Source organism: Camponotus floridanus, unplaced genomic scaffold, assembly GCF_003227725.1.
Source record: "Camponotus floridanus strain SB8 unplaced genomic scaffold, Cflo_v7.5 scaffold7, whole genome shotgun sequence".
NCBI classification, from domain to species: Eukaryota; Metazoa; Arthropoda; class Insecta; order Hymenoptera; family Formicidae; genus Camponotus; species Camponotus floridanus.
The window spans coordinates 2,460,092-2,478,290 of record NW_020229838.1 but is presented as its reverse complement, the minus strand read 5'-3'; the positions used below and the strand labels follow the sequence as shown (position 1 = coordinate 2,478,290).

At 28.4% G+C, this 18,199-nt stretch overlaps 2 protein-coding genes and 1 long non-coding RNA gene across 8 annotated transcripts; 1 reads left to right on the top strand and 2 right to left on the bottom strand.

Moving 5' to 3' along the window:
• Positions 1–189: 189 nt before the first annotated feature.
• Positions 190–6,938, bottom strand: LOC105256172 (inner nuclear membrane protein Man1). Of its 3 annotated transcripts, none has more exons than XM_011265892.3 (12): positions 6,742–6,938; positions 6,410–6,636; positions 5,095–5,756; positions 4,396–4,510; positions 4,101–4,342; positions 2,772–2,992; positions 2,558–2,686; positions 2,350–2,479; positions 1,592–1,862; positions 1,293–1,514; positions 974–1,158; positions 190–609 (listed from the first exon to the last, which is right to left on the bottom strand). In XM_011265892.3, exons 2-12 carry the CDS (start codon positions 6,595–6,597, stop codon positions 458–460), a joined length of 2,517 nt encoding a protein of 838 aa, XP_011264194.1. In that variant the 5' UTR covers positions 6,598–6,636; positions 6,742–6,938; the 3' UTR covers positions 190–457. The 3 variants fall into 3 exon arrangements, with proteins under 3 accessions (XP_011264194.1, XP_011264207.1, XP_011264199.1); XM_011265905.3 differs by having other exon boundaries at positions 4,101–4,327; XM_011265897.3 differs by having other exon boundaries at positions 6,410–6,633.
• A 3,780-nt stretch (positions 6,939–10,718) lies between these two features.
• LOC105256188 (transmembrane protein 47) lies at positions 10,719–16,706 on the bottom strand. 4 transcript variants are annotated; one of them, XM_011265926.3, is made up of 7 exons: positions 15,971–16,706; positions 14,941–15,010; positions 13,356–14,321; positions 13,034–13,220; positions 12,808–12,957; positions 12,634–12,696; positions 12,295–12,509 (listed from the first exon to the last, which is right to left on the bottom strand). In XM_011265926.3, exons 3-7 carry the CDS (start codon positions 13,407–13,409, stop codon positions 12,295–12,297), a joined length of 669 nt encoding a protein of 222 aa, XP_011264228.1. In that variant the 5' UTR covers positions 13,410–14,321; positions 14,941–15,010; positions 15,971–16,706. The 4 variants fall into 4 exon arrangements, with proteins under 4 accessions (XP_011264236.1, XP_011264242.1, XP_025269523.1 ...); XM_011265934.3 differs by lacking the exons at positions 14,941–15,010; positions 15,971–16,706 and adding an exon at positions 10,719–10,982 and having other exon boundaries at positions 12,262–12,509; positions 13,356–13,409; XM_011265940.2 differs by lacking the exon at positions 13,356–14,321 and having other exon boundaries at positions 12,065–12,509; positions 15,971–16,704.
• A 413-nt stretch (positions 16,707–17,119) lies between these two features.
• Positions 17,120–18,057, top strand: LOC105256215. Its single transcript, XR_889579.2, has 3 exons — positions 17,120–17,197; positions 17,674–17,717; positions 17,948–18,057. It is a non-coding gene; the product is annotated as an uncharacterized LOC105256215 (long non-coding RNA).
• Positions 18,058–18,199: the final 142 nt, after the last annotated feature.

Here is an 18,199-nt window from a genome sequence, read left to right as displayed (position 1 = left end):
TTATATTACTGATCAATTTGGATAGGCCTATAAAAAACGCGATATATAGTTGTTTATGCACATGTATTGCTACTTGAAAATACTATTAAAAAAACTTGGATTAAAATATTTTTACAGTTCTTTAAAAGTATAATTAATTATATTAACATTACTGTTATATTATTAATATTATAATAATTATTATTAAACTATTAAAAACACAATTTCTCTGTCTTCATGTTAAAACATATAAAGTAGAATATAATACACAAATTAGCAAATTAAGGAAAATGTTTTTATAAAATCGAAGCGTTTTCAATCCTGTAATATGTATGTATTGTGCTGTAGCACATAAAGATATTTTATATTTTGAAACGAAAAAGAGTAAAAAGGTCAGTTCTGGTCAGCAAGTAATTATGCGTATGATCAGATACAAGAGTTCATATTTTTGTGAGTATCCAAACAGAAACGTCAGTTGTTAATTTGCCTCTGCAGGACTCTGCCAATAATGCGCTTGTAGGGATAATCGTTGATTGTTACTTGGTTTGAGAGGCGTTATACAGCGAGCAGCATCCGGAAATCGCTCGTGATAACGTTCTAATCTCAGGTACTTCACAGTTACTAATTTACCTAGGAAAAAAAGAAAAAGAATCCATTAAACATTCCAGTATAATATTAAGACCTTGACTGTTATTTAATATTATTAATGCATGTATGCATTAACATTAAGAATTAACATTGGCACAGGTTGTATGAAACACCTCCATTAATCTATTGAATCAAGTTACACTATATACATATCTATTTTTAATATCCTTACATTAATATTTCGTATATCCTTGTAATAATTTTTACATTAATATCATCTAAATAGTATGTGCAAATATTTTATATTATTTTAGTTAATGAATAATCATTAATACATAATTTTTAAACAATATCTTGTTGAAAAATTAAGTACAGAGAAAACAGAATATGAGTTTATAACACGTACCATCAAACCAACATCCATGTAACGCTCTATAAGCTTCACCGGCATCTTTTTGCGACATACACTTCATATAAACGCAACCTTCACGGCTACCGATGTCTACGCGAATATGGAGTATCTTTACGCCCTCCCCGCATTTTTCCAAAATAGCGTCCTGTACTCTCGTTTCCCAATCATCTTCGGTTTCACTATCAACAAAGAACAATTAAAATCAATCGCAGTTTAATATTTAAATCATAACAGTTTAAATCATTCACACTGTCAATCTTCCTTAAATATACATATACATTTATAAATATACATATACATTATTATGACTTACATATCTGGATCAAACATATGTCTGATTTTCAAGCAAGGTGTTGGTGAACAAGTCAAACTATTAACTGAACCCTCCATCGTTTCAAATGCTTGTCCTTGCCAAACTTTCGGTTTTTTACCCGAAGACGCGTTCTGTACAGGAGATTTATTTAAAGCATTATTCGGCAACCATCGCCATACATGAAACTCTTCTCCTGCCACTTGTTGTACTTCTCGTCGAATTCTGAAAATCAGAATTATATCCCGTTATTTTTTTGTATTTTTATACGCATATAAAACAATGACGATGGATTTTTTTACCTAGATTCATTTTCGTCTAAAAACTTCACTGCCTTCTCCCAGAGACTTGTCATTCTTTTGCGATCTTTTGGTGGAATAAGATTGTCTCGCACATGATTTATGGCGAGAAAACTTTCCTGTGCACCACCAGGTTGCATGGACGCATTTTGATGATGCGTCTCAACGATACTTATAATTTCACTAACAAGCTTAAATACCTCTCTTTCCGTACATTTTTTATATTTTAAATACCAAAGATATGATTTATAAATTCCAATACCTGTTAATAAAACTGAAGATGCATAGCCACTATTACAATCTTTCATTACATATATATTTCTATTTATTATACAGAATATATCTTATAAGCAGATATTATCTTGCAAACAAAAATTTTGTAAGATGGCATTTCTTTCTTTTTTTATCTATTTATTTATATCATGTATATGTAATCATTATATATCCAAATATTAATAGATTACACTAATTGTATTATATGATAATTGTAATTAAAGAAAGAAATGCTTTATTACAGAGTAATATCAGTTTACGAGATATATTAACAATAAAATTATATCAACAGAACATAAAATTGTTTTAAGACATAACTGCTTTACTAAAGTATAATGTATCACACATAACAAATAGTGATCTTATATAAGTACATAAATAATGCATTATCATCAATTAAGCATTATCATCAAAACATGCATATGAGAAATTTCTAATGAGATAGATTCAATAGGTTTTTTCAAATAAATAGTCTGTTAGAACTTTACCAATTGCCACTATAAGGAGAGAGGAAAAGATGGTAAAAAGCTTGTTCTTAACAAGGCATTGCATTGGCAGCTCAGGATTTAGAATTGTCATTCCCAGTTTTTCATTATGACGAGCAAACAATATCTCTTCCTGCAACGATTACAAAAATAATTAATATATTTATATAATAATATGAACACATAATGGATTGACATATTATGTATTTACCAAAGCATCTAATTCTTTGAAAGTCTCTCCATTATCGTCATTTATATCAATAAGCGAAATACCCCATTTAGGATTTTTAAAGATTAAAACTTGTGCACTATGCAGATCATCCTTCACTTCAAGGCTCGTCTAAAGACAAAATAAATTATGATTGATAGTATATTATATATATTGTTATGTACAGTTATGTAGTTACTTTTAGTATTCAACTTACTACTTTCTCACTCATAAACATCTCTATAATATCCTTATCAATTAAATATGGTTTCTCATTTGAGTTCTCACATATTTTAGACACTGCCTTTTTCATTAGAATAGGATGCAAGCGTCTTATAAGTTGCAACACAGACTCTATGTTTTGTTTCAATACACAATTTACTCCAGGTTGCTTAAGATTCAGAGAGTCAACAACGAAACATTGTGGTATGTTGTTATCTATAAATACAGGAGTATATAACATTATAAATTAAGATCATTAATATATACATATATCATATATATAATATAAAATAAACTATATAATACATATAACACGGACCAATAATAATTTTTACGTGTTTTCAAATGACAAATTACTAGCTTTTTAAACAAAAACCATGTTACAACAAGAAATATTCTGCAAATAATAAAACTTTTATTCCGAAAAATAACTGTAATCCTTTAAAAAATTGATCTAAAAGAGAAATATCATTCATTGCTTTATGATTCAAAGTATTTTTCCTTTTTCCTCTATATATAAACACAAATAAATTAACAAGATTAAATAAACTGCAATTGCTAAATAGATTACTGCACATAAATTCAAAAAAATATTTGAATACTTAGAAAAATAATTGAAAATTTTTCACTAAGTTTTGCAGATTACAAAATTCGATAAATATAACAAAACCATATTATCACATCTTTTGACAAAATAATAAAGAATTTTGTTTTAAAACTAAAAAAATTAGGTAATATCTCTTAAATCAACAATTTTCTCAAATTCTTGAAATAAATTTATTTCTTAACATTAGATATATATAAATATGTATAAAAAATATATATAAAATATATATGTGTGTGTGTGTGTGTATGTATGTATGCATAAACGGGCATTATATTGTGGACTAAATTAAACGCCCGTTCGTAAATAGTGAAATATATTGAGATAGATATATAATATAGCAAAGAGATATGTAACAAAGAAAACGGGAAAAGGAAATAAAATATCCAAATTAATTCAAGAAATATGTGACATTTATTATACATGAATATAGAGAAAGAAAAATACATATTTGAAGATCTGCTTGCATATCTAACTTATAATCTTAGTGATCTTGGTTATTTTAATTTTATAAAAATAGTAATGAGAGAGATTGATTAGTAATAACGATTAGTAATAATAGAGAAGTATACAATAATTTTCGACTTTATTATAGGCTATATATTGATTTAAAAAAAGCGTATATATTATGCGCTTTGCGCTCCGTTATCTATGAGAAGCAAACATATGTATATCTTTCCTTTTGTTTTTAAATATTTCTTTAAGTTTCTGCATACCTACCCGTTGAGATTGATGGAATGGTCTCAGTTTTTCCGTCTTGATTACCAAGTCCCAGATATATTATTGCAAGGACTACAAAAAATAAAGCAAGTACTGCCACAAGGCCCATTGATACAATATTCTGATTGTTTCGTACATCTTCCCTTGTATTCGTCGTTGATGGTTTGTAAGTCGTTCTACTAATGATATCCCGGACTCTATCGACGGATGACGCGTTGTGTCTCGAACTAAACAATGTTTGCCTACATTATATTATACATATAATAATTCAAATAAAATAATAATTTATATATACCTTGATGATTGGCTCGATGGTGAATACATGGTCCTTAAAGATGAAAAATGACCATTTGAATCTCTTTCTTTTACTTCTGGTAGACCAGATGACAGAGTGTGTCGTAATGTAGGATCTAAATAAAAAAATTTTGCAAATTAAAATTTGCAAATCAACAGGCGATTTTATAGCATTAATATAATTATTAAAATACAATATAATTATTAAAATCCTCCCATTTAAACAACTATGTTGTCAACTGATTTAATCAAAAATATATGCTTTTCACAAGTGTCAGAAAAATGTACATAATAAAATTATAAATTTTTTTAATTTTCATATAATTTAATAAAATTTTCATTTTAAACTTAATTATAAAGATATATAATGTTTAAAAGTTATATAATTTCTTTAACATTTCTCCTAAAGAAAAATTAAATTGATTAATAAAACTATGATTATATAACAATATTTAAAAGCTCTAAAATATAGAATCAATATATTATATCAGCAATAAATTATACCTAAATTTGAAATAAATAAAATTAAAACTCATTATAAATGTATTTCCCCCACATGATACAATTTAAAAAATTCTTTTCTCTTTTTAATCAAATTTTGTATGTATAACTTTTACATTTTTCTTATGCTTGAAACAAATAATTTTAATAATTAAAATATATTAGATTTTACCATACATATAGAAGAAAATGCGCTTACTTTTTAATGTTGATGGTGATGTATTTATCAGCGATCGTGAACTAAGTCTTCTTGTAAACTCTGATAAAAATGGAGTTTCATAGTTTGCAAGAAGGTCTCTCTGATTTGTATCTCTTCCACTCGCGTCTTCTTTTGTAAATTGAATCGAGGAGACACTTGGTTTTAAAGGAGAAACATTATATTTCGTGTCCTTTGTTATATGAACAGGTCTGGTTTTCGATGTTTGATCATAATCAAACATTCCACGATCATGTACTCGAGAATCGGACAATCTGCTACTCGGACTGGATAGGTACCTATCATATGAACGTGCATGTGTGCTTCCAGTATCTTCCACTGCATCCGAGTCTGATCCAGTCTCTAAACCATCTGACACATAGGATGATCTTTGTGTCTTGATAAGTTTATTGTGTGTAGTTTTTGATGTTACACGAGTCATAGAAGACACGCTCGAATTATCGAAATCTATTGCATTAGGATCCTTGAATTCTGAATGAGATGGCGATATATTCTCTTTAACTAGTTTCTTTGTTACATTTGTAACATCAGGAATAATCGAAGGTGGAGGCATGGGATTCGCTAGCGTCTGCCGACGTAAATTTGCACTCTTTTTCTTCTTAATGACATTGTTTGTGTCGTCGTCTGTATCATCGCTGCTATATCTAATACACAGATGGAAAAAAATATTGGATAAAGATGCAAATATAAAATATATATGTATTTCTTATTATTATTTATTACTTAAAAATATTCTAATTATATAATTGAAAATAAAGCAAACTTTTCTAGAGTCCATCTTACTAATATTATTGAAATTCTCTTTGCGAGATTTTCTGATCTGACAGAATAAATGCTTTTAAATATTATCCTATCTATTTCAAAAACATAATAATTTCAAGAAAATTAAATAGTGACTCGTGCAACAAGAAAAAACTTTGTATCATATTTCATAAACAAAACAAGACATAAATATTGTGTCGATCTATACATTTTTTCTATTTAATATTGAAAATTATAATTCTGATATAAATACATCAGAAGAAAATTGTTTTATCTATCCATGAGTAAACGTAAAAATGACACTAGCGTGCTAATATATGTGAAATTTAAATGTTACTCGACAAAATTATATCTCATTTCTGATTTAGCATTTGACTTTTTGTATTTCATTTCTGATTTAACATTTGACTTTTCTCCCACTCTTTCTCTTTCAGATAGCAAATACATGCTTGTTACGAGCGCGAAGAATGTATATAAATATGACATAGCTAAAGGAGAAGCTTCTTCAGGACATCTTCACTGAGGAAAAGCTCACCTTGCGGCCAAAGATTGCCGGGGCCCTCCTCCTCCCCCGCTGTTACCGCCGCGGGTCTCGATGAGGTTCTTCAATTTCTTAATGTATGTACTGCGGGTCGTATGCGTCACCGGTCCCACATCGTAACCATACTCCTTCAGTTTCATCCGCACTTCGGAATCGCTCAGCGTGTCCACGTTCACCGACATTTTGTTCCTCGCTTGTGAGTCTTGTAATCGCGATCCCTACTGTAAAACAAGGTTTAGCGGCTCGGCCGTGATTACATGCAACCAGGCAGATCCCGGACGCCTGTTTTCGTTTTCTCGTTTATTTCGATCGATGATCAATCCCACCTGCTCTTCGACGATGCTCTCTGACCGCGCACGTGGACGATTATCCCGCGAAGTTAACGTAGAAACGGGAACTAAGATCGTCCGTGCGACTTGGAAACACCGCTCCGAGGGCAAGCTCCCGGTCGTCTTTTCGCGTGCACGCGATTACGGCTACTTTCCGCTAAACAATTCGACTCGCTCGGTAACTGAAAAAAAAATGGCGCAATTTTCTAACGGTCGAGATCGCGCGCATACAAGATACGCGCCTCGAGCGTATCTCTCGACGTCGGCGCGAAATCGAAGGTCTTTTAGGTCCACGATTAGGTCCTCCAATCACTGCTGCTTGCAGGCGATCGGATTGGTTAGCAGGATGGCGGCAACTTTTGAAACAAGACACACCGAATCTAGCGAACAATAGAAATCTTATTAACAATAGATGTCCAATTAATAAATTTGGGAGACATCAATATTATTTTAGATATAAGCGAGACTTAAATATATATCCATCTCTATTTTTCTTTCTAAATAAAGACAGATATATATTTAAATCTCGCTTAAAACCAAAATAACATTGGTGCAATTAGGTCTTAGTGATTAAAAATTGTTGAATCTAATAAACGGAAATATAAAATTACTCGATTAATTAATATTTATAATTATAATTTTGGAATAAAATGTGAATTTATAAAAATAGAGTGCATGCTTATAAAGAAAAGTTTATCATTTTCATCTTGCTGCACATATATATCTCGGATAATATAATTTATATATTATCTCATTAAATAATCTCGAAAAAAGCGAAATATAAAAAGAAAATGTATACGTTTATATATTTTTCTTTCGTGAGCTTATACGAAATATCTAAGATTAATTTTGTTTTAAAAAAATATTCTACGATATACTTATTTAAAAAGATAATAATTGTTTCAATACTGAAAAAAAATTATTTTGAAGATTTTTAACATAGATTAAAAATATGCTAAACAGAAAATTAGAAATATATGACAGAAAACAATTTAAAATTGTTAAGAAAGAATTTAGAGTTCATCTCGCTTGAAATAAGATATATACTTATACTTATTTAGTTACAGCTTTAACGTTATATTATGTTCTTTGTACAATACAATACGTTATAACATTGGAATATGGCGCACAAATAATATGTTAACTTACGATCCATACTTATACATGTAACGATATACTTATTATGATACGTGCGATATGTATATGCTTTAAAGTACTATACAAAATGTCGCTGAGTGCTTAAATAATCGTGTGTAATATAAGTCAGCGATGACATATTTTTATGATCGTTACGTGTATTGTTGTACAATTCTATTTAACCAAAAATTGCCTAGTAAATAGATTAGAAAATGGCAAATCTGGTGACTACGTAGCGATTGTGATTCTGTCGCAAATTTGCAAACGTTGACGCGATAAGAAACATTAAATATATGTAAACTTACATCCACACATCATTAATAATATCATGTGGGAAAACTTATTTTGAAATCTTAAATATTTTAATCTATATATGTATATCGATTCCTTAATTTTATTAAAACGTATATTTGCGGATATGTTTCATTATAGATAATATATTTTTAACTTTTATATATTAATATATTTCTATTTATATTTTATCGCGTTCCTTTCCTTTTTTTTGCAAATAGACGATAGAATTACATACAGTCAGCATACACAAGACTGACATAACAGATTGTCTTATATATTATGTGCATATGATATATATAGAAATCACGAATTTATTACGCGTACACTTTGTAATCTTTTACTAATTCCTTATATCGCAATATTATTTCTTATATAATAGAGTACTATTGTAGTAAAAAGGGGGATTAAGCAGTTACAGAATATAAAATCTACCGTATAAGCGGAATATAATTTAACAATATTGTACTCAATTCTTAATAGTCTCTCAAGTTTCTCTCGTCTTTTTTCTCTCTTAATATCTGTATCAACCAAATGTTCAAAATTTAACATACAAAAGTACTTTTGCACGCCTTATCTTATTTCTTTTAAAATATATAGAAATTGTATTGTGATAATTTTCTTCTTCTGAAATCAAATCGATCAATTTCACTTTTTGTAAATTTCTTAATTATAATATCAAAGCATGATTATTGAAATTAATGAATTATTAAAATTAACAAATTTACAAAGAAAGAAATTGATCAATCTAGCTTCTAAGAAGCTTATAATCAGTTGTAAGTCAATATCAACTGATGGAGAATTCAATGCGTTAACGTAGACCGTATTCACTGTATATTGTACGCATCAGACTATTACATATTTGCGTGTGTATATAATGCTAAAAACTACATAGTTATAAAATATTATATCTATATATATATACACATATACGTACACGTATCTAATGCAGTAAATAACGCAATAAATAACATCTGCCCGAGCTGCCTCTGTCCCATCCCATACTTAACGTTTTGTGCTTTATAATTAACTTAAAAGATACATGAGGTAATAAGTTCAAGATTCGCTACAAATGATGGACATCGCTATGCATCGCTTTACAATGTTTAAAACTTTGCTTTCAAGCATTTGAAAGAGAATGATGCTGCACAAAATCCATTTCGATATACATTATCTTTTTTTTTCACAATGTTGCAATCAATGTAAAATGGATGAAGATAATGATCAGCATATACAATAATTGAGTAATGAATATATTTCAGTCAAACCATTTGTTCTATCACAAGGAATATCTATTTTTTTCAATTAATTGATTAATAAAATTCATAAATAATTAATATGTTTCAAAACAAGACTTATACATCATCTCAGCTACACCATCGTTTTAATTTAACAATAAATATTTAAAGAGCTGTCTCAGTCTACAATAAGGTTGCTTATTATAAATCAAAAAAATTTACAGCCATTATAATAAAATATAAAACTAAAATTATGAGGTTCTCTTTAGTTTAAGTTTGTTTCACACAGTATATATTAAATAAACTATGTTTTCTTCTCTCAGGATGTGTACTCTCATGCTATACATATTGAAAATTTATAACATGCAATAAAAGTGGCAGATTTCAATATATATAAATATATATACTTATATATGTATATATTGGTAATATATTTAGATTATACATACAAAAAGAAACAGAGAAGAAAGGGAGAAAGAGTAAAAAGAACCAAAAGAAAAATGTATATATGTGCATAGAAATTGACAAGTTACTAGAATATATATAGTATATATACTATATATCCTTTTGCGGAAAGGTTGAGAAAGATAATATATCACAACATATATTTTATCTTTTCTGACAATTCTTTTCTGATAAAGATAAAAAATAATAATATATAATTAAAGTAGCATCCGGAAAAAAAGATACATAGGCAAAAATTTTATAGTTACTTATCTTACAGAATATTCTCGAATTATAACTACAACTATCCAATTATAACTATCTTCACGCGAATATTCTGCAAGATAAAACAAAAATGCTATTAATGCATTTTTTTTCAAAACATTTGACGTGCCCTTTCATAGTAAAATTACACCTGATTATGTATCTCTTTTTCAATTATGATATTACTTAAGAAAATAGATACAAATTTTGTAATAAACTAGTAATTTGTAAATATCTTCTTTCTGATTATTTATAAAGTTTCGATTATGAAAATGTACAGGTTGTCCCAGTAGAAATATTCTGATTATTTGGACGGTGTTACTCGAGTATTTTTAATAAAAAAAATTTATATTTATTGAATAATATATATTTTCAGCATATTAAAAAAATGTCTATTTAACCAATGAATTGAAACTATAAACTTCTAGAAAACAGTAATTTGGTACTTTGATAATTTCTAAATTACTAACGATTTCTCTCTACTTTTTTATGTTTATTAAAATCATTACATTTTTTCAATCCTGATTTATATATATCTATATTACTTTTTTCTTAGATTTGAGTATTTCAACAGATTTTATTTTATTTTCTCTGGAACAACTTGTATAAATAAAATACAATTAAAAACTACATAAAACATATGATATGTTTATCATTGTAGAAAAACATTAATTGTGCAGGAAGAATGACAAAGAATATTATTATAGAACTTAGATATAATTGTTATGTGTATTAAATAGCGTCTAATGTATCAGGATTGAATAAATCTGGATGTTTTTATAGATCAAAAATTTTATCGGATGCTGTTTTGGCAATTTCTGTTTATGCATTACTAAAGATCCCAAAGTAAAGTTGAAAATAAATCTGTACAAAAGAATAAAACTTTTTTAAATGTGTATCTCTAAAATTTGGAGCTTTTAGCTGTAAATATTAGGGATAAAGTTAAAAGGAACGCTATTTATTTGAAAGTGAGAACAACATATTTAAGAGACTGGACGAATTTTGATATCATAAAGAATATATGTATCAAGATATTTTGACATTTTGAAAATCTAGTGCACACAAATAAGAAATCTTATTCTTTATCTAATAGAAAATAAACTTTAACAGAAAATCTATTAATTTGGCTGTTTCTTTATAATTATATTTAATATCACTTAATTATTAATTATATTTAATTATATTTAATATTAAATAAAAGTGAATAAAAAAATATAAAGATTATTAGTAAACTCATTAATTGATATCAGTTGTGTACATTTGTTGTTATTTATGCAAAAGAAATATGAAATTTTTGCTTGAATTATTTTTTATATCTCAAACTCGGTGGAATACGATATTCTTATTAATTTAGTTTATGAACAATAAATGTAGCATCGTCGCATATATTATACGCGCAGAGAGATAAGCCTTCCAATTTTAAATTACAATAAAAAACATACATGTATATAAAATTGTCCAAGATTATGCAAATTGTAGGAAATACATTAACAGAATCAAGCTGATAATGGTCCCGAAATTGTTAGTATAAAAATTGTGACTGTTAAATAAATTTAAAATGAGAAAATTGAAATGCTTGTTACTCTTTTTAACGAGATGTTATGATATAGTCTATGTCAAACTAATAATAATTTGAATATACATTTGTCTAATGAACTCAAATTATGTCTATTCCAGATATCTCCAAACAGCTACAATAAAAACTAACTTACAGATTCTTTGACTAGTTTTAAGTTCAATGTTTCTCAATAAAAATTTAAAATGCCATTCTTTTCCTCATCTCATCAATTTTTAGTATTAGATAATAAAGAGTCTTAATAATACAGTTTTTTTTCCTCATAATTTAGGATTTAATAAAATATTAAATACGAAAGACGAAAATTTTCTATCTTCTTATAAACATATAATAAACATTATAAAAGATTATTTTTTGTTTTTATTTTTATGTATGTTATTGTGAAGAAACATTAATGTTCTGATATTGTATTTATAATGAAAAATTTTATCAGAGAATCTGTAAGAATAGTTTTCTTTGCATTAGAGTCAAGAACACTCTATCAAAAAACCTGTCTTATAAGCTTGTATGTTTTCTCGTATGCACATGTGTCGAATTGTGAGAGCAGAAAAGGACAAAATAAATCACCTAGAGAACAACATCGGGCAGGGAGCAATGCCACTAGGCTAGCTGCGTTCCACTTCGTCCAGCGTGATGTCCCATGCCAATCATGGAACCACCACTTCCTATATCATCACGAACAGTCTTCTTTTCCTTGTAATAAATTTCTTCGCTTTCCTTCTCGCATAACAGCAATACTGCTCCACCAACCAAGAAAATGACTGCGCCCCAACCAACGCCATATGCCCAACCAAATTCCCAATTAGTTCGATTTCCTAAAAATTATATATTTTATAAATTTACAAATATGTATATTTACAAATTATTATATACATGATATATTTGTTTCTTTTTGATCTATCAAAGTCAATACAATGGAATTAATTATTGAAATCTTACCAAGATTCAATTCTGCTGCAAAACATATGGGATATATGATCAGTGCTATCAAAAGAGATACCACTGAAACAAAATAAGATATATCATTGTATAAAAATTATATAAAAAGAGACACACATATGGAAAGAAAAAAACTATGAAAAAAATAGAAAAGAAAACTTATATATTACTCACATGCAAGAGCCATACAAAACACTGCAAATCTATAATATTTGTGTTTGTCTCTGTGATCCTGTGTGCGCAAACCCAGACCAGTGAGAATTGTCGCAGCAATGTCTGTTAGAAGACAAACTACGCATAAGGCTGCAGCTGCTTTTATATAAGCTGTAATGTAAAGTACAAATTAATAATCTATTCCCTTGTTTCCTCTTATTTCATTCAATAATAAAATGAATAATACCGCTATCTCTTGCAGGATAACATCCTGGAGGATCAGGCATGTTAAAGGGAAGTGGTGTGGGGGCACCTTCCTCGATACAATGAGCGAACAAGCCCTGTCTCCATCCCAAAGCCATCAGCCAGTCAGTCGATGCCAGACCCATTATCATCAGCAATACCACTATGATACCGCATATAAATGCAATTACCTATAAAGAGACAAGCACATAAAGTAATCATGCGCAATACTTATCGTATCATCATCGAATATTATCTTCAGTTGTGGTACAATACAGAAAGATCTTAAGGACTTTAGGAAGAAAAGTATATTTTATAGACGATACCTGCGCGATCTCATTATCGCCCATGTGATCTTCCGCGACCGTATACATAATCATTTTACTTTCGAATTCGCAATCCAACTGTAAAAACACACGCGAAGGAGAGCGTAACTTCGTAGCCGAGATCGAGAAACTCTTTTAAAGACGAACGACCGAGGACATCGTCCCGGAAGGACGCTCTTAAAACATCGTCCGCAGTTTCCGACCACGTTCCAAGTACTGGCTGGCGAGAAAGAACCGAGATCCCGAATCTCTCTGAACAGTACCGCGATATGATGCAGGTCACGAAATAACGTACGATGATTTCGAGGGTTTCGCGCGACGATCGTGACTTCGCATAGTAGAGAGGGGAGAGAGAGAGATAGGGTTGATTAACGGGCGCGCGGGTCAACGGCTTTCATCGCGGCTGGCCTGCGATACATGTCGGACGAGGGCAACCCTTGCGCGAGCTATTTTTTTTTTTTCCTTTTCCGGAGCGGACGGAATGACGGACAATCTCTCACAATGGCAGTGTCGATTGGCGTCGACGCCGACGAGATACGGAGATACGGATTTTAATAATAAAATTGTAACACGCGTGCACTGTACGCACGAAAAACAAGGGGAGAAAGAGATAGAGAGGCGAGGAGGGAAAGAGAGAGGAAACCGCGTTGCTCCAACGGGAACGCACACTCTCCGCTGGGATTGGGAGGAAGCAATTGTGGATTCCAGGTTCCAGGGAGGCTGCGCCCATCAGCGCCCATTAAAGGTCGCGGCGCATTGCGCGCGAGTACCAATCTCTGCGCTCTCCTGCCTTCTTTTCTTTCTTTCTTTGCCTTTTCTTTCTTTTTGATTTCCCTCTCTCTCTTTCTTTATCTTTCTCTTTTCGTCTCTTTTCTCTTTTTTTGGTCCTCCTACTGTGTATCTCTGTCTATCCAGTCTCTCCTCATTTTTACATTTTTGCCCCGTAAACCTTCTCATTGTGTTGAACTATATTCAAATAATTTTTATTTTTGAAACAGAAACAAGAAAAATAATTATTTCCCGTAAATTTTTTGGACACTAATACGGTTTCAAATGTTATATCACAATTTTGAAAAATTTTGCGATTATGATATACAATTTTTAAAAAGAATATATTGTCTCGATTACAATCAATATATTCATAATTAAATAAGCATTCAAAATATATTCATAATTAAATAAGCATTTCAAAAGAGCTGCAAATTAGATTAAGAATCTGTCAAAATTTTAAAATATATTGTTCAAATTTAATTGTACTTGTTATGTCATATCAAAATCAACAAATTCAAACTAGCAGAATCAATATAATAAATGTCTAAATTTAAAAATGTTCGAATTTTCACAAAAGATTTATGTATATATTTTATTATTTGTAAGATTCAATACTTTATATCATTTTGATGAAAATTTGCAAAAATATAAGAGAAAAATTAATTTATGTATTATATAAAGTTTAGCTCTGAATGATATAAAAAAATTTATATATATATATATATATATATATAATAAATAATATTTTATAATATGAAATAGATATGATTAATTTGCTTATTATTAATATGTGTAATTAAACTTTTTAACTTACCTTAAGCGGTCTGGTTATAGTAAGAGTTTCAATAGTAGTTGTTTGAGACATTGTTTTTATTTTGAATTAGCTGTAAATAAAAGAGAAAACTCATAATTAAAAAAAATAATATGAATTTTGGAGAAAACAAATGTTTGCATAATCTTTAAATTATTGTGTCAAGTTAAGGAGAATAAAATAATATATTTCAATTGCATAAATAATTGCAAAAATAATGTAAAATTATTGAAATATTTTACTTGAGATATTTTATAGAAAATAAATATTATAAACTCATTTTTCTTAGGATATTTTTCTACAGGATTCTAAGAATTTATATAGAAGTGGATTTATATTTTATAAGTAAATTTATATAATTATTCTTATATTATAAATACAGATACAATCTATACAAATTTTAAACTTGTTTTTATTACTCTTATATAGAATTAAATATGAATTTAATAACAATAATATTGAATTTATAATATCTTAAGTATCGTAAATACAATATATTACAGAATATAGATATCTTATTTAAGATAAACTCTTTATTGGCATATATCGAAATCGCAAAACTGAAACAAAAAATATTGTAGTTATTGACATTTGAAAGATCTAACTAAGAGATAATTTCTTAAATATTAAATACTATTTCGAATTGAAATTTTGTTTCCATTGTCTATATTTTAATTATCCTTCTAATTCAAGTTAATCTTTTTATTCTTTTTTCCAAAACTTGAATATATACACTTGTTTGCAAAAGATGCAATTAAAACTATTATTTTGTTCTTTGCATATGTATTTGTTACTTCAAATTAATCAGATCATTGATTAATCTGAAATAATAAATATACAAATGATTCAATAAATCATATATAAAATTATTAGTTCTTGCTAATATATTGGAAATATATTTTTAAAAAATCATATTCTAACTTCGACACATACTTTCTCAAAAGGAAAATTAGTATATTTATGATCAAATCAATATCGAAAAGTTTTATCCATTTTAACTATTAAAAATTAGATGTAAATATATTACTACTACCTTTAGATAGAAAATTCTGTTTGTCCTATTGTATATGCCAACTACTGGCACAAATTGTGGATTTTAAAACTAGATGAGCACGAGATGATTACAAAGATTTCGAGAACAAATCTTGATTTTGGACACAATATGTTTGTTTGGGCTAATTTTTTCATAGAGCATATATGTAATGTACACGCACAATAATAACAAAGAGACTGTTCCTAAGCGTTAATTATTGTATAAAGTTCATTCTTATAAGACTTCACGTTTTTTCACCGATTGCAATTATGATTTTAGACACACACGACTTGCTACAACTTTTAGAAATTTATAAAGAAACATAAATTTTCACATCCTTACGAGATCTTAACGAGATGTAAATAAAGAGATATAATTGAATTAGCTCTTATTAAACAAGTATTTTAAGACTATGTGTTTAATATTTAAATGACAAACTTCGTAGAATCACGATGCGTCATTTTTTTGACAATTTACGCTTTTCTACACTCTGTCATTCAGGCTGATTCAAGCTATTTATTACAAATGGTTACAAGCAGTAGATGAATCACTACACTTTCTACAGGTAGGAAATCTCACTAATATCTGAGTGCAAATAAGCAAATAGAATGACAGTATCCTATTTTGTTGAGTCTATGCACCAATAGTCATGTGTGGGGTGAATATCTAACACAATGCGTCTGTTGAAAAAAAATTTTAACTGCACATTTTGGCTCATATTCTGAATCCTCTTTTAATAAAAATGCCTCTAAAAGTGGTTTATAAGCCTTCTGATTGGTTACAAGCCACTTTTAAAAGCATTTTTATCGATTAAAGAAAATTCAGAATATGGACCTTTAACTTTTGTCAAATTCTTACACACTAGCCAATCAATTGTTCGCTTATGAATTAGCCGTAAATCGATTGGTTATCGTGTCGTTTCTTGCGTTTAAGCCGGATATACAATAGGTAATTTAAGCCTAAGAGATTGACCAATCACAGTCAAGTATGAAGAGAATACTCGGCTGTGATTGGTCTATTTCTTAAGGCTTAGGGCTTAAATTACCTATTGTAGATGGGACCCCCTCTCTAAACCCATATTTACAAATAATATTCTATCTATAAAATTTATACCTATGGTTAACATTTTTTACTGGTTACCATCTTGTGTTGGTTACTACAATCGGCCATAATGCAACAAGGAGTCTTACGAGGATAGCACGAGGGAGGATTAAATTGTATTAAAAGGTAATAATCGAAAAAAATTATAATCTATAAAAAGAAAAGATTTTAATATTTTTTTTTTCAATAATTTGTTATTAATTAGTCGTTAAATTATTCTTTCAAATAAAAATGAAATGTATAATAGTTTGTTGAATTAAACTGCTCGCATTATGTATCCTTTGTAATCCACGTGCATCCACTATGATTGTTTGTTCCATTCTAATATATATGCTCATAATAGAATTCAGTATAAATAATTAAATTTGAGCTGTATTTATTATAATTTCTTTTTTTTAAATAGAAGGAAGCGATTATGATAATTTTATTATAAAGCATGCATCGTTCTTTTATAGATAGATCTAAAAGGATGAAATTGTTTAAGTATGAAATTACATGATTATTCATACATGCACTACCAACTGAAATATTTTATATATATTTGTTTATTAAAATGGAGTTTAAATATATAAATTATACTATTTTTTTTTTTTTTTTTTCAGAATTATATGATGCATATAGACATAAATTCATTATTGCAGCAAAGGTGAGGATCATTATTTATTTTATATGTATATTAAATATGTTTCTAATGTATAAATACAAGTAATATATGATGAAATATTAGATGTATGAAACAATGGGATGAAATTCTTAACAAATTTTTATCCTCTTATGATTATTTCTACATGCACTACCATCTGATGTAAATTAAAAATTTTTTATGAAAAATATTTAAAGTGTTGAAAATATAACTAATTTACCATATTTTTACAGTATAGTAAAATACGATAAAAAAGTCTACATGGATAAAAATGACGACAGATGATGAATAGTGTAAGTATATGTAAATAAATATACAAAAGGGAATATTAAAATTAATGAGACTAATTATTCCAAAGAATTTAAAGATTATTTTTACTTAATATGTTTATTTGCTGCATAATAAAATTTGTGGAAATAAAAACTGAAAATATTTATATTTTTTTATCAATAAATTGAATTTTATATTTTAAATGTACAATAAAT

Excerpts from the sequence above, each read along its gene's own strand:
- LOC105256172 (XM_011265892.3), bottom strand. The coding sequence starts at position 6,597 with ATGTCGGTGAACGTGGACACGCTGAGCGATTCCGAAGTGCGGATGAAA. Across the intron at positions 5,757-6,409 it reads CGGCAATCTTTGGCCGCAAG|ATATAGCAGCGATGATACAG; the intron begins GTGAGCTTTTCC and ends TCTGTGTATTAG. Across the intron at positions 4,511-5,094 it reads ATCACCATCAACATTAAAAA|ATCCTACATTACGACACACT; the intron begins GTAAGCGCATTT and ends TTTTTTATTTAG.
- LOC105256188 (XM_011265926.3), bottom strand. The coding sequence starts at position 13,409 with ATGATTATGTATACGGTCGCGGAAGATCACATGGGCGATAATGAGATC. Across the intron at positions 12,697-12,807 it reads GTTTTGTATGGCTCTTGCAT|TGGTATCTCTTTTGATAGCA; the intron begins GTGAGTAATATA and ends ATTTTGTTTCAG. Across the intron at positions 12,510-12,633 it reads TGCAGCAGAATTGAATCTTG|GAAATCGAACTAATTGGGAA; the intron begins GTAAGATTTCAA and ends TATAATTTTTAG.